Source organism: Amphiura filiformis, chromosome 16 (genome assembly GCF_039555335.1).
Source record: "Amphiura filiformis chromosome 16, Afil_fr2py, whole genome shotgun sequence".
Lineage (NCBI taxonomy): Eukaryota > Metazoa > Echinodermata > Ophiuroidea > Amphilepidida > Amphiuridae > Amphiura > Amphiura filiformis.
Genome location: NC_092643.1, coordinates 35,790,380 through 35,805,609, shown reverse-complemented (window position 1 = coordinate 35,805,609; position 15,230 = coordinate 35,790,380). Strand labels below are relative to the sequence as shown.

Genomic DNA, 15,230 nt, shown 5'->3' with positions numbered 1-15,230 from the left:
CAAGATCAACGCTTTTGGTACAGGATAATACTGCATCAAGCGCACTGACCATCACCAACACTGTGCCTTATCACATAGGCCTTATGTTAAAAAAGACCTGGAAGGCAAAAAACATCCTACTTGTCTTATGTGCAAAAACTGTTGGGGGACTTCGATCACTTTTTATTGCCAGATGCCATTACCACTTTGGATTCAAATCGTAGTACATGGAGACACTTTGTAGTCACCTACTTCGCAGCCGATTAATGAAAAAAAGCGCCCACAGCGTTGTGTTCATTGTATTTTGCCCGATTGGCTTAAATTTGGTGCAAGTAGTTCTCCATATCTCAGGAGCATGAACAAAATCAAACCGATGTTACTCGAGGTCAAAGGTCATATGAGGTCAAACTATAGAGTATGCCTAATTGGTCTTAAAAGTGGTATAAAGGATTATCAATATGACGGAACGTATCAAAATGTTAAAAGGGTCATCAGGGGTCAAACAGTATATCGCTATCATGTTGCCGGTGGTCTCGCAGCTACAGGGCCCTCAGAGCTACCATGGCTACTGGTGCTCTAGTTGCAAAAATATTTACACTGCTGTTTCTGATAATACCAGATGCAGACGTACGAAAACATTTCCAAATTGTGCAAGTACCAAGGGTGAATGAAATTGGACACTAATAACAGTGTATGGGGAAATGTGTCTGTTCAAAAGCTCATTATACAAACTGGTACAACTGCAGGCAATAAAGTCGCATTAGGGACGTACCATTAGACTTCAAGGGGATGGTTAGGAAGTTTTCGAAAAAAGACCCCTTTCATCACTTTATGAGCAAAAACAACTTTCCCCACTATCACTAAAAAACATTCCCCACCAAAACTAACAAAAAAAACAACAACAAAACAAAACAAAACAAAACAAAAAAACCTTTCCACACCTGTGTATAAATAAATAAAAATATTGGTCCCGATCCCAACTTCCTAACCCACTTATTGACCGCTTTATTTTGTACTTAAGTTTTAGTGTCTGTAAGAAATGTCTTGTGTTTTCAGTGTAATGATCGGTGTTTTAGAAAGCTGTTTAACATTAAGGGGGGAGGGTGCGACAGAATGAAAATTTGTTCTGGGGTGCCCGAAGGGGGTTCAGAGTTCTTTCCTCTTTGAGTCAGAAAAGTTTGCTAAAAATACGTCAAACACTCATTTTTCATTTTGTCCCATTAGCTGAAATTATTGGGGCGCTGACGGTATTCAATATTTGAAGGGACTGATCAGATACTATGAAGATACGTTTTGTCAGTATACCCATACAATATCGCTTGAATTCATTGGTCCCAATCAGTGGCGTAGCGTCATAGGGGCACGTGTCCCGCTCCCAATCGATCTGAAAATTAAAAAAATCCCATAGGAAAATTGCCGAAAAATGGCTTGTTCCCCCCAATCAGTCCCGGTGCCCCCAATCATGGTCAGTTCCCCCACCCCCGGCCCCCACCCTCGCCACCCACGCTACGCAATCGGTCCCAGTTTGTATATATTAACATGATTAAAGTTTCCTGTCGAGTTTCCTGTTCAGGTTCGTGGCTGCATACCTTATTTCACTTGGATGTATTCTCAGAATATTATAGCAATACTGGTTTGCCCCTACAACCCTACCATGTACCATTTAATGTACCAATTTATGGAGCGGCAGTAACTTTAAATTTCGAAACAGAATAAAATGTCGGCGACTACACCGTTTGAACGACCAGTAGTCCTGAAGCATCAGCTTGGAGTCTGGGACTGCATTGCAATGACAATCAGTCCTATTATAGGGTCTGGAATATTTATCTCACCAAAAGGAATTCTTGTCAATGTCAGTGGCTCAGTAGGATGGTCTCTCGTCATATGGATATTATGTGGTGTTATTGCTATTGCGGGAGCTTTGAGTTTGGCTGAACTCTCCACCATGATGAAGAAATCTGGAGGCATGTTTACGTACATGTTAATGGCTTACAGTAAACTTCTGGCGTTTCTTCTCATTTTTGGTGTATTATTCCTCATAGAACCACCTGTAGCTGCTCTCGTGACATTAAACAATGGCGACCTACTTTTTGTCCCCATTTGTCGAAACACCAGGTTTAGCTATCATCCTAGTGGCAATAGTTGTCAATAGTAAGTATTACTTAGCTCTAAGTAGAGGTATTGTTTTTGATAATATCGGGCATATCATGCTCTTAAGGTTAGTAACTTAACTTATTTAAACTGTTGCGATTTGGTAGTTCACAGCATCTTGCGAATGGTAGTGAGCTTTGACAAAATTGTATTGATCATTTCATAGAATTTAGAGATCACAGATATACTTTTGTAAGTCCTGTTGTTCTTGAGTTATGTGGTAGAGTGGGCTGAAACAACAACCCTTAAAACTTACATTAAAACTCATTAACAACAATAAATCAAGCAAGTTTTTAAAGTATATGAATTGAAGAAAGAACTTTTGCAAAACATCAAAGTATTTTTAGCAGTAATATATTGATTTAGATAATGAAAATCGGGTTTTTTTTTTGTTGCTTCGACCAACAATACCTCGTGTACCCTTAAAGCGGTCTACTGTTGTGGATTGCGGGAGCGGTCCTCACCGTATCCTCGACAATATGCCTGAACAACATGAACACAGTCGTCATTCTTTAAACCCAAATGCAATCATTGTTTTTCTACGTATATATCTTGAATTTTCAACCTCTCCCAGTTGATTTTCTGTTCTCCAAACATGTTACAATCATTTGGGTTATTCCAGCTAAAATCTATGGAAGGTACGTTAAGTTTCCACACAGGGAGAGTGATTTTCAATGGGTTTTGAAATCTAGCAACACCCCCAGTGTGGGTGAATAAGATCAACTTAAAATAGCAGACATGAATAGCATTGTGTTTTAGTATGTTTTTTACTCGCTCGTAACGTGATCGTGAGATTTGATTTGGGTTTTCTCTGAAAGAGCAATTTTATAAAATAAAAGTGGTTGGGCTTATAGCAAAGTGAATGTGGTAAGGTTCAATAGTACAGTCTGAAGTTACAGAAGCCTATTAAGTCGCATTTTTGGTAGCCATGTTTGACACGGTAATCCCCCAAAAAAAGTGCCTAGTAATAGTAAATCGTGATACTAGTATAAATGTTGTGTGCGGTTGGAACGCACTGCATTGGGCTTAGGTTTCGAGGAAAATGTGTCTTTTTGAAATGCTCTTTTTCTTACAAACTGGTACAACTTCAGGGAATACGGTCGCATGTTATTACACAGAACAAAATTCTCCATGTATTGACCGCTTAAGTTATAGTGTCTGTAAGAAATGTCTTGTGTTTTAAGTGTAAAGATCGGTGGGTTAGGAAGCTGGTACCTCTTTTCTTATCAATAACATACAGCTCGTCTTGCGTCACTGAAATTCCAGTGTAGTAACTGGATTCCTTGCCCCTAAAATACACATAACTTTCGTTACAAGGGTGTTATTAATTTTTTGCGAAAAATGCAATAATAGTCACAAAGTTAGGCGCTGTGCAATAATTCCGAGTCCTGGGGAGGGTAAAATGGGGGGTGGGGGGGGGGTGGCGAGCCGAAGGGGGGGGGCCATTTTTGGCAAGTCGAGAGAGGGGCAAGCGATTTTTGGCACACATTCATGGGGCGCCTTTTTAATAAAACGCTCTAAAAGGCTTAGGAGACCAGTACGGAAACGCTTAAATATGCAAATTTCCCTGCTCGCTGCGCCCGCAACATACATCTGGACCATTAAAGGTTTGCAAATTTGGATTTTTCTTTGTATCTGATGACATTTTGTCACTTTACCTGGAGTTATTGGCATAGACGTAGATTTTTGCCAACATTTTGCCAGGGGTGTGGTCTATACACTACCCCCCCGCCTCCCTCCCCCACCCCCCCAATGTTGACGCCTGCATGTGGGTTTCTGACCAAAATAACCTCGTATTTGGCCATTTTAGCCCCAAAAGAGCTCAAAAGTGCCAATTCTACGCCACTGATTATTGGGGGCGCTGGCGGTATTCGAGCTATTTGAAGGGACTGATCAGATACTATGATACGTTTTGTCAGTATACCCATACATCCATATACTGCAGTAGTAATTATCGCTCAAATTCATTGGTCCCAGTTTGTATATATTTATGTTTCCTGCTGGGTTTCCTGGTCAGGTTCGTGACAGGTTCGTGGCTGCATACCTCATTTCACTTGGGTGTATTCTCGGAATATTATCATGACTATAGCAAGACTGGTTTACCCCTACCATGTACCATTTAATACTAGTAACCCAATCTACGGAGCGGCAGTAACTTTAAATTTTGAAGCAGATTAAAATGTCGGCGAATACACCGTTTGAACGACCAGTTGTCCTGAAGCGTCAGCTTGGAGTCTGGGCCTGCATTGCAATGACAATCAGTCCTATTATAGGGTCTGGAATATTTATCTCACCAAAAGGAATTCTTGTCAATGTTAGTGGTTCAGTAGGATGGTCACTCGTCATATGGATATTATGTGGTGTCATTGCTATTGCGGGAGCTTTGAGTTTGGCTGAGCTCTCCACCATGATGAAGAAATCTGGAGGCATGTTTACGTACATGTTAATGGCTTACAGTAAACTGCTGGCGTTTCTTCTCATTTTTGGTGTATTAGTCCTCATAGGACCACCTGCAACTGCTCTAGTGTCATTAACAATGGCGACCTACCTATTGTCTCCGTTTGTCTCAACTACATGTGTCGAAATACCAGGTTTAGCTATCATCCTGGTGGCAATAGGCGTCAATAGTAAGTATTTGTGGTTTTTTTTTGGGGGGGGGGTAGCTTGAAGTAGAAATGTTGGTTTTGATAATATCGGGCATATTATGCTAAAGTGGTCTACTGTGGTGGATTGCAGGAGCGGCCCGTACCTCAACGTACACTCGACAATGGGCTATTACAGAAAATAAGTACACACCCCCTCATAGAGGAGCATGAGGAGTAACTTTTCAATCAAAGAAATGTCTGGTCTGAAAACAACTGGAATTCCAGTTACCAATGTTACTTGGAATCAAATTAAATGAAGGAAAAATCACAGAAATATCCAAAATAAAGTCTCAAATTGAGGATTTCTGATTTGGAGCTATTTTCTGCCGGATTGTTACCTTTGGACGCTTTTAAAAGTCTGGATTTCCAACAATCACGACTGGACAAAAAGTCCGGAAATCCGAACTCCTGTATAGGGGGTGTGCATATTATTTTCTGGATTAGCCCAATATGCCTGAACAATCTGAACATATAAATCGTCATGCGTTAAACCCAAATGCAACTAGAGGCAAATGGTGGTCATAGACCACAAACCTAGCTGGGGCATGTTGGTGTTGTGGAGGTATCTGACCCCTGCAAAATGTTCCAAAAATGTTCCCCTGTGATGAGGTTTGTTGTCACCGAGTTTTGAGTCCTGTACTCCTCACAGATGTCCAGAAAATGCAATTCTAAGATTTTACCCAGATGACCTTTGACCAGACACCTGCAAGATGTTCCATAATTCACCCCTGGTCATGAGTTGTCACCGAGTTTGAGCCCTGTACCTCTTACAGATGTCCAGATAACGCAATTCTAAGATTTGGCCCCAGAATGATGTCTTTTGAGCTGACCCGTGCAAAATGTTCCAATATGTTCCCCAGGTCATGAGGTTGTCACCGAGATTGAGCCCCGTACCCCTCACAGATGTCCAGATATTGAAATTCGAAGGTTTGACCCCAGCTGACCTTTGACCTGCCCCCTGCAAAATGTTCCAACATGTTCCCCTGGTCATGAGGTTGTCGCCGAGATTGAGCCCCGTACCCTTACAGATGTCCAGATATTGAAATTCGAAGATTTGACCCCAGCTGACCTTTGACCTGATCCATGCAAAATATTCCAAAATGTTACTCTTCTCATCAAGTTTATTGTCACTGAGTTTGAGCTCCGTACCCCTACATATTGCCAGAAAATGCAGCAATTCTAAGATTTGACATGACCCCTGCAAAATGTCCCCCCTGGTTGTGAGGTTTGTTGTCACTGAGTTTGAGCCCCATAAATACCCATTAGGGGGCTATTATTTTCTTTGGAAGGAGGATCCCAAATATACAGGGGGTCATAAATTTTCGGAAAGAAAAATACGGGGGGGGCATAATACTTTTGATGACCAAAATGTAGGGAGTCACAAGATGACCACAGATAGTGTGTTTATTTTATTCAAAACTAGCGGGAGCTAGTAGAGTAAACAGGAGCAGTTAGTAAACGGGAGTGGTTAATAAAGATGTTGAACGTTGATGATAAACATCCCAGCAAACACAAAAACGTAAACGTTTTAAATAAGTTATATTTTGGCTTTTGGTTTAGGTAAAAACGTTTTAATAACATTAAAATGTCGGGTTATATAAAGGTCATGATAACGTTTTAAAACGTTTTGTCACTACAACAATATTTTTAAATGTTTTCAAAAAATGTTATTGTAAACTATTTTTGCAAACATTTTTGCCAAATATTGTGTCAATACTAAAATAACATTATGTTAAAATATTTGAACCCAGGAAACACAAAAATGTTCTTCAAATGTTTTTTTTCAAAACCTTTCAATAACATTTAAATGTCGGGTTATATAAAGGTCATGAAAATGTTTTTAAAACGTTTTTGAAAATATTTTGGGCAAACATTTTTCGCAAAATATTTTTTCAACCCCAAAATAACATTCTGTTTAGAATGTTTGTATCAAGTTTTCAAGAATGTTTTTGGAATGTTATTAAAATGTTTTTATACCCTTTATATAACCCGACATTTAAATGTTTTTGTAAAACATTTTTGTTTGCTGAACAGTAGAATATCATAAAATGTTTTTAAGGTTATGAAAACGTTTTATAACCTTAATATACCCTTTATATAACCCGACATTTAAACGTTTTCTGACAACCTTTTGCGAATGATGTCGAAAACATTTTGTGTTTGCTGGGATTGTGTCTTGGACTAAAACATGAATAGGAATTATTATTATTACCCAGGTATAATTCTGGTTTACCCTGTGCACCCTGTGTTTTAGGGTTTGGTTAGGGGGATGTCATTTTCTTCGTCGGGTGGGGGGGGGTCGGTGACCGGAGTAAAAATTTTTATGACCCTCCTATTGCGGGCACAATCTTTTTTTAGACCCCCCCTATGTTGGGTCGAAAATTTTTATGTAAAGGTCATGATAACGTTTTAAAACGTTTTGTATGAAAACACACTACAACAATATTTTTAAATGTTTTCAAAAAATGTTATTGTAAACTATTTTTGCAAACATTTTTGCCAAATATTGTGTCAATACTAAAATAACATTATGTTAAAATATTTGAACCCAGGAAACACAAAATGTTCTTCAAATGTTTTTTCAAAACCTTTCAATAACATTTAAATGTCGGGTTATATAAAGGTCATGAAAATGTTTTTAAAACGTTTTTGAAAATATTTTGGGCAAACATTTTTCGCAAAATATTTTTTCAACCCCAAAATAACATTCTGTTTAGAATGTTTGTATCAAGTTTTCAAGAATGTTTTTGGAATGTTATTAAAATGTTTTTATACCCTTTATATAACCCGACATTTAAATGTTTTTGTAAAACATTTTTGTTTGCTGAACAGTAGAATATCATAAAATGTTTTTTAAGGTTATGAAAACGTTTTATAACCTTAATATACCCTTTATATAACCCGACATTTAAACGTTTTCTGACAACCTTTTATAACCTTTTGCGAATGATGTCGAAAACATTTTGTGTTTGCTGGGATTGTGTCTTGGACTAAAACATGAATAGGAATTATTATTATTACCCAGGTATAATTCTGGTTTACCCTGTTCACCCTGTGTTTTAGGGTTTGGTTAGGGGGATGTCATTTTCTTCGTCGGGTGGGGGGGGGTCGGTGACCGGAGTAAAATTTTTATGACCCTCCTATTGCGGGCACAATCTTTTTAGACCCCCTATGTTGGGTCGAAAAATTTTATGACCCCCCCACCCACTTCCACCTACACAGACTCAAGACAAATTATTCATTGCCGGAACAAAGGCGAGGAGCGCATCAAAACTTTAGAGCAAAGAAAGTGTGTGGAGTGCGTTAAAATTTAATTGTGTGTGTAAGGAAGGCGCGCTATATGCGCAAAATATCTGCATTATATAATGAAAGATTGTGTGCAAGAATACATGCACAGCGCGCGAAAAGTTTGAGTCACCAGCCCTTAATAATTCTATACCCCCCCTATTTTGGGTGTTGAAAAATTATAACCCCTATAATTGGTCTAAAATTCTATGACCCCCACTCCCCAGTATATTCATGACCCCCCTTCCAAAGAAAATGACAGCCCTTATAATTTAAATTTAAATTAGGGTTAGGATTCGGGTTAGGTTTATAAACGGTGAGGATTAGGGTTAGGGTTATAATTGGGGTTGCTTAGGTTAGGGTTATACTTGTGCGCAGGGTCTACCAGAATTATTCCAATACCCATGAATAGTCCTGTAACTATCACTATAGAATTAAATTAATTAAACTATGATCAGTCTTACCTTGTTAGTACTAGCTAGTATTTCTCATTCAAGATCACCATGATTACAGAAAACAGCAAATGGGTGATACCATGATAACAATAAAATGTACTGGTACCATTAACTCACAGATTATAAACATTTATCCACAGATTATAGAAGGAATTTTATCATACCACGATGCACTAACCAATTCATCTAACACTGAAACCTTTTAGAAATGCAGTTTTAACTTGTTGTAGGGCATAAGGTTGTGCAATAAAAATTATTTACAATATTACTTGTATACCATGACCAATTGACCCCTAAAAACAGCTCAAATGTTACAGTCCATGACATATATACTACATCAAATGTAATGTGGCACCACAATAGTGCTGCCGCGCACGCACAGTATAATACCCAGTGGTATCATGAAGGGTACCTGCACTTCTTTTACAGTTACCAATTACTAGACTTTTAAAGGCTTTTATACTATTTTCCCCAACTTCATAAACAAAAAAAAAAGGTAGGGAAAACAAATGAATTCATGTCCAACATTCATGTAGGCCTATAACAACAACAAAATATTTTTGTGTTGCGCATAATCTTAAACCATGTTTAATTTCGCTGTAAAATACAAGAACACCAATTGTTAATGTTTTAAACCACACAAATTTAGATTCAAATATATATTAATGCAAGATGTTTTAATCAAACAAAATAAGATACATACTCTAAGATATAAGTATAAAACAAAAAACCCTAACATCAGAAGACAAGAAAATCCCCAACAATCATTTACTTAAGCAAAACATAGAGCCTGTAAACAAATGCTAGCTAGAGTTTGATATTAACTGCCATGATAATGGCACTGAAAGAATTAAAGTTCCTACTGCAAAGGAAACGCATCTGATAGTTTCATATACCGGTACTAACATTGGAATTACTAATCAAGCCAAAAACACATTCATTACAAAGAAAGAGGCCAGAGAACACTTTCATTAATACAAAGAAAGAGGTCGGACATATAACCATACAGAAATAAATGCTAAACATTTTAAAGCCTGGCTCATTAATCCCCTGTTTCCAAACATACCACCAAAGTCTGTAAAATACGGGTGCAAAATCAAAATCAAAAGATAAGCCAGAGCCTAATACTAGTACTTTTAATAGTAAACATAATATTAAACCCATAAATTTATACTACAATTACTGTTAAGGAGTGCCTTTAACACACCTGCATGGTTCATATCAAAAATCAAATTTCTATTAAAAAACCTATATAAATATGCCATTACTGCTTATTTCCACTGCATTGACATTCAACCTTAAAGAAAACCTTTGGCTTTGCAATCACCTAAAGTTATTCACTTTGTTCATGTGCCCATATGCCATTATTTCAACTATTGCTTCCTACACAAACTACTGTCACTATTATCCAAGTTTTCTGCAACAACCTTTCAATTCCAACTAACTACATCCAAAATCATATTAGCCATCAATCCTCCCACATATATTCCCTGGGCTTGCAGAAACAACAGGTCATTAATTACCTTTTCAACTAATTAAGTGCCTTAGGTTAAATAACAAATTACAGTAACAAACTAACAAACACATTCATTCCTTTAGAAAAACAATGATTCAAAAAGACCAAACCATATCTTCACTAGTCAAATAATTCTTACATAGCATCAAGTCAGGGTTTCATACTCAAAGGGTAACAACAAAAAAAACATGTGCATTTTCACTTTGTTGCCAGCGGAAGAAAACGGGAAGATTACAGTGGTTTGTTGCCAGCGGAAGAACCCGAACGATTACAATACCTAGCTGGGGGGTGTAAACCCCCCAGCTAGGTAATCATTGTTTTTGTACGTATTATTTTCAAACCTCTCCCAGTTGATTTTCTGTTCTCCAAAAAGGTTATTAAATCACTTGGGCTATTCCAGTTGAAATCTATGATCGGGTGGAAGATACGACCTTATTTTCCCACACAGGGAGAGTGATTTTCAAAGGGTTAATATGGTTAAGTACGCACGGCGAGTGACTCTATTTGAAATCTAGCAACACCCCCCTGTGTGGGTGAATAAAGATGAACTAAAATAGTCGACATGATTCGTACCGTGATCGTAAGATTTGATTTGAGTTTTCTCTGAAACAGCAATTTTGTAAAATAAAAGTTTTGTAGCAAACCCGATAGCAAAGTGAATGTGAAAAGGTTCAAATGCACAGTCTGACTGACGCTGCAGAATCCTATAAAGTTACATTTTTAGCCATGTTTAACCCCGGGTTTAACCCCGGGTTTACTAGTATAAATGTTGTGTGCGGTTGGAACGCACTGCATTGGGCATTGAATATCATGCATTAAGGGGGTACTACACCCATTGCATTTTTTTTGCATTTTTTTTCCATTTTGTGAAGAAATGAGAAAAAGAAATTGGACAAAGTGGTATGCAAAATGAAGGGGCAAATCTTCTCGTTCAATTGGTGGCATCAGTATCAATGAAGCGTACATGCTTCTAATGATATAAGCCAAAAGGTGGTACATCACTGATGTTTTAAATTCACTTCATTTGGGAAAGCTTACTATCAACGGATTTCGTTAAAATTTTGGATATGTGTTGCTAACACATTAGGGAAATAATATTGATATGTAAAATGGGAATAAGTGGTTCCTGATTTCTTTTATGACTTCATGAACTTGGTGCTCCACAACTATCAAAAACGAACCGGTTAAAATGCTTCTATTTTCAATGTTGAGCTATATTTTGTAATTTGAACTTGCGACACTATTTCACTGAAACTTAATTAAGCCATAGGTAACAGGTTACCACAACCACACTACAGCAATGTTGAAAAAGATTGTATTTTTTGTCACCTATACCACCATATTAGGTAGTTTTCCGTAAGCTTCATTTTTGTGATTTTGGTAACTATTTTATATTTATTTGCCCAATCCATCTCAACTAGGCAATCTAAATTGTACTCACCATTTACATCCAAAGGTATTTTAGTATATCCACCTCACACATTTCCATTATATATCCAGTAACAGACAAAATATCAAAATTGATGCCTCATTATGACATGTATGATATCACAGACTATCACATGTATTCAAAATTGATGCCTGAATTTGACCTGAACCAATTGACCTATAACCTGACCTTTGATGACCTTATAGCCTTTTTAATCTCTTTTCCTAACAACACATTATAAAAGATAAATACATGAAGTAGTATTAAATTGTCTATGTGGAAGAGATTAGGCCTATTTAATTTATTCAGTGTTATAATCAGTGAGTACATTTCTATAGATGGTATAACAAAGGATTTAATGTATTCTATTCATGTACCCTACTTGATCGAACATGTTGAAAAGAATAAATTATGGTTTGTTATGAAACACGCATCTGAGTTACTAGGATACATGTAAACAAAAAATATATAGGGCTTAAATGACTTACTATACAATGGTTTAAAAGCACCTTTTTTCTTTTTTTTTATATATATTTTTTTTATTTCACATGATCCGTGCATATATCGCCTAGCTATAAATGAAAAAATATTTTTTTAGACCAATCAAACCAATATATGGGTGTAGTACGCCCTTAATCATGTTATATGAAGGAAATAAAAAATGCACCTACGTGAAGTGCAATATAGGCCATTTCATTTTCAACTTTAATAAAAGCAGAAACGCACTGATCATGGTCAAGATTTCCGTTCGTTCATTAGGTCGGGCGGTCTTTCGTTCGTTCTTAGGTCATTCTTTCTTTCTTTCTTTCTTTCTTTCTTTCTTTCTTTCTTTCTTTCTTTCTTTCTTTCTTTCTTTCTTTCTTTCTTTCTTTCTTTCTTTCTTTCTTTCTTTCCTTCTTTCTTTCTTTCTTTCTTTCTTTCTTTCTTTCTTTCTTTCTTTCTTTCTTTCTTTCTTTCTTTCTTTCTTTCTTTCTTTCTTTCTTTCTTTCTTTCTTTCTTTCTTTCTTTCTTTCTTTCTTTCTTTCTTTCTTTCATTTATGCACTACACATTTCAACCGATCAGTAAAAGTCCACAAGGTACAATTCTGAGAAAAACACGTTTTTCTGATATGGCAATTTTATTTGGTTGATATAACTTGTGGTTTACGGTATCATACCAAAATCATGGCTTTATTTGATTTGTTTAAACTTCGTATATATTTTATTACATCTTTTGTTTAATAAATTAGTGGACTTAGCGCACTTTGCCGCTAAACAGCTTTTTACCGTTTATAATATTATTTTAGTGTGTCAGTCTTAAGAGCTTGTCATATCAAAAAGAATTAATCAAAAATTTCATTTCCTTTTTTAATTATGATTTTTTTTTTTAACTTTTATTTTTATAGGTTTTAAATGCAAATGAACAGTGCTAAAAACTGTTGTCTACCGAATTCAACAAAAAAACCCATTAAAATGTGAGTTTATTGGCCTCTTATAGCTGTTTTTAAAATGTTCCTACAAAAAACCCCTCAATTTCGACCTCGGGTGGACTTTTTGGAACTAAGCTCTACAAATTTATTATTTGATTTTGAAAAATAAGACAACATTTTCAAAACTTAGAACTGTATCTTATGAACACGTCTCAGGTGTTCACACTAGTGTTCTCTAAATTAGTTAAACAGGTGTTATGTGTTAAAAAATCGTTACATTAATGAACGCGTTCCATGTGTTCTGGCCAATTTACAGTGTAGGAAATGACCCATTCATATGTATTCTGAGTTTTGACAATGTTGTCTTTTTTTTTCAAAATCAAATATTAATGTAACAATGCTTCCTTTTTTGTAATAGTGCTAGGTAAGGAGACACTATTTAAGGCAAATTTTAGTATGGATATGACATCTTTTCATAACTAATCTTGGATGCAGAGACAGAACAATAGTGTCAAGTGTTCTATGACTTTTACAGTGTACTAAGGTGAGTCGTGCTAGAAGGCAACTCGATTTAACACTCATCTAACTTTGTCCTTTATTCATTTGCTTTATGTTCCAGCTTTGATAGTGGTCCTGAATATATACAGCGTAAAGTGGAGCTACCGGCTGGAGATTGTATTAACAAGCGTGAAATTATTGGGTTTAACCATGATCATATTAATTGGCATCGTCAGACTCTGTCAAGGTAAATGTAATGTGCTATTCCAGTTAAAATCCACACTACCTCTGTGGAAGATTTTGGAAATATCAGCCACATGGGGAGTATGAATTTTAAATAGAATGAACACATTAAGCAGATCTATTTGCATTTCATACACCCTTTGAAAAAGATTCAACCTGAGGGAGGGTGAGTTTCAAATGGAGCTGCCTAATGTGTTAATTCTATTTGAAATTCATACTGCTTCTGTTGAAGATATTTCTAAAATCTTCCACAGGGGTAGTGTGGATTTTAAATGGAATAGTCCAATTTACATCATTATTATGTTTTGATGAATCCAAGTGTGTGAAAATATTGGATCCAAAACATAATAATGATAAAATTGGATTCTTTACGCCCAATATTTATTGGTCTCGGTATGAGTTTTAAAATATTGGACTCGACTACGTCTCGTCCAAAATATTAAAACTCATAGCGAGACCAATAAATATGGGCTAAATCGATCCAATTTTCACTAGCATGATTATTGAAAAAAAATTAACATTGATTTTTATTTCCTTTTCCAGGCCACACTACAAATTTCGAGGATGCCTTCAGTGGAACTCTTCAAGCTGGGAATGTTGCTTTGGCGTTCTATGCTGGTATGTTTGCATACAGTGGATGGTAAGCCCATGAACAAGTATTGTCTGTATGTCTGTATGAAGGGAAATATTTGAGTTCTTAAGAATCCTTAAGATCTTGCCAGTGCTTGAAGTTGAATGATAATTAATAGATTAAAGAAGTAAGTTTAGACCACTAAAGCCTTATTAACCAGTATTATATGCATGTAAAGTGGTATATACACCGTTACCACTTCTACCATAACTAAGCTTTACTCTGCTAGACATTCTTTGCTTATGAATTTTTTACTTCATTCATTTTTCTCTATTTTCTCATGAATATCTCATTATAGGCAATTGATGCCGACGGTTATTGAAGAGATAGAGAATCCAGGAAGGTAGGGAACAATCAACTACATGTACTTCTTAGCTGTTTATTAATTGTACATTAACGGGCGCTCTATATCCCATGATGAACAGACCTTTTCAGAGCCACCAATTTATCAGTGACTTTGATTCTAACAAACTTGTTGTGTTTGTACTCGGTTGCCATTAATGTAGAAGGTTTAAAGAAAGCCTGACGTCACTGGATCGATTTTCATTATCTAAATCAATATATTATTGAAAAATAACACTTTGAAGTTTTGCAAAGTTCATTCTACAAATCATATACTTTGAAAACTTGTTAGATTTATTGTTGTTAATGAGTTATGTACGTTTTACAAAAGTATTGTTGTTTCTAGTCCTCTTTACAACATAACTAAGAACCACAGGACCTACAAAAAGTATATCTGTGATATTTGAATTCTTCTAAACACTCGCTATGAAATGATCAATGATCAATTTTTGCCACTACCCAATCTGCAAATCACAACAATTTAAAATAGTTGCTAACCGTTAACCATTTAAAATTATATGCCATATCTTTATTTCAGGAATATCCCTATTGCTATAGGTTCGTCAGTGACATTAGTAACGATAGTATATTTGTTAACCAATGTGGCGTACTTTACCGCCTTGTCATCAGAACAATTACTGGCTTCT

General features: G+C 36.3%; 1 protein-coding gene and 1 pseudogene across 1 annotated transcript in view; both read left to right on the top strand.

The window, feature by feature from the left end:
- Positions 1–1,696: 1,696 nt before the first annotated feature.
- Positions 1,697–2,131, top strand: LOC140172610 (cystine/glutamate transporter pseudogene; annotated as a pseudogene).
- A 2,007-nt stretch (positions 2,132–4,138) lies between these two features.
- Positions 4,139–15,230, top strand: part of LOC140135924 (cystine/glutamate transporter-like) — a 41,584-nt gene continuing 30,492 nt past the window's right edge. Inside the window, exons 1-2 of the mRNA XM_072157598.1 lie at positions 4,139–4,757; positions 13,489–13,614. Coding sequence (XP_072013699.1) covers positions 4,310–4,757; positions 13,489–13,614 — 574 coding nt within the window. The 5' untranslated portion in view covers positions 4,139–4,309. The remainder of the gene's footprint in view (positions 4,758–13,488; positions 13,615–15,230) is intronic.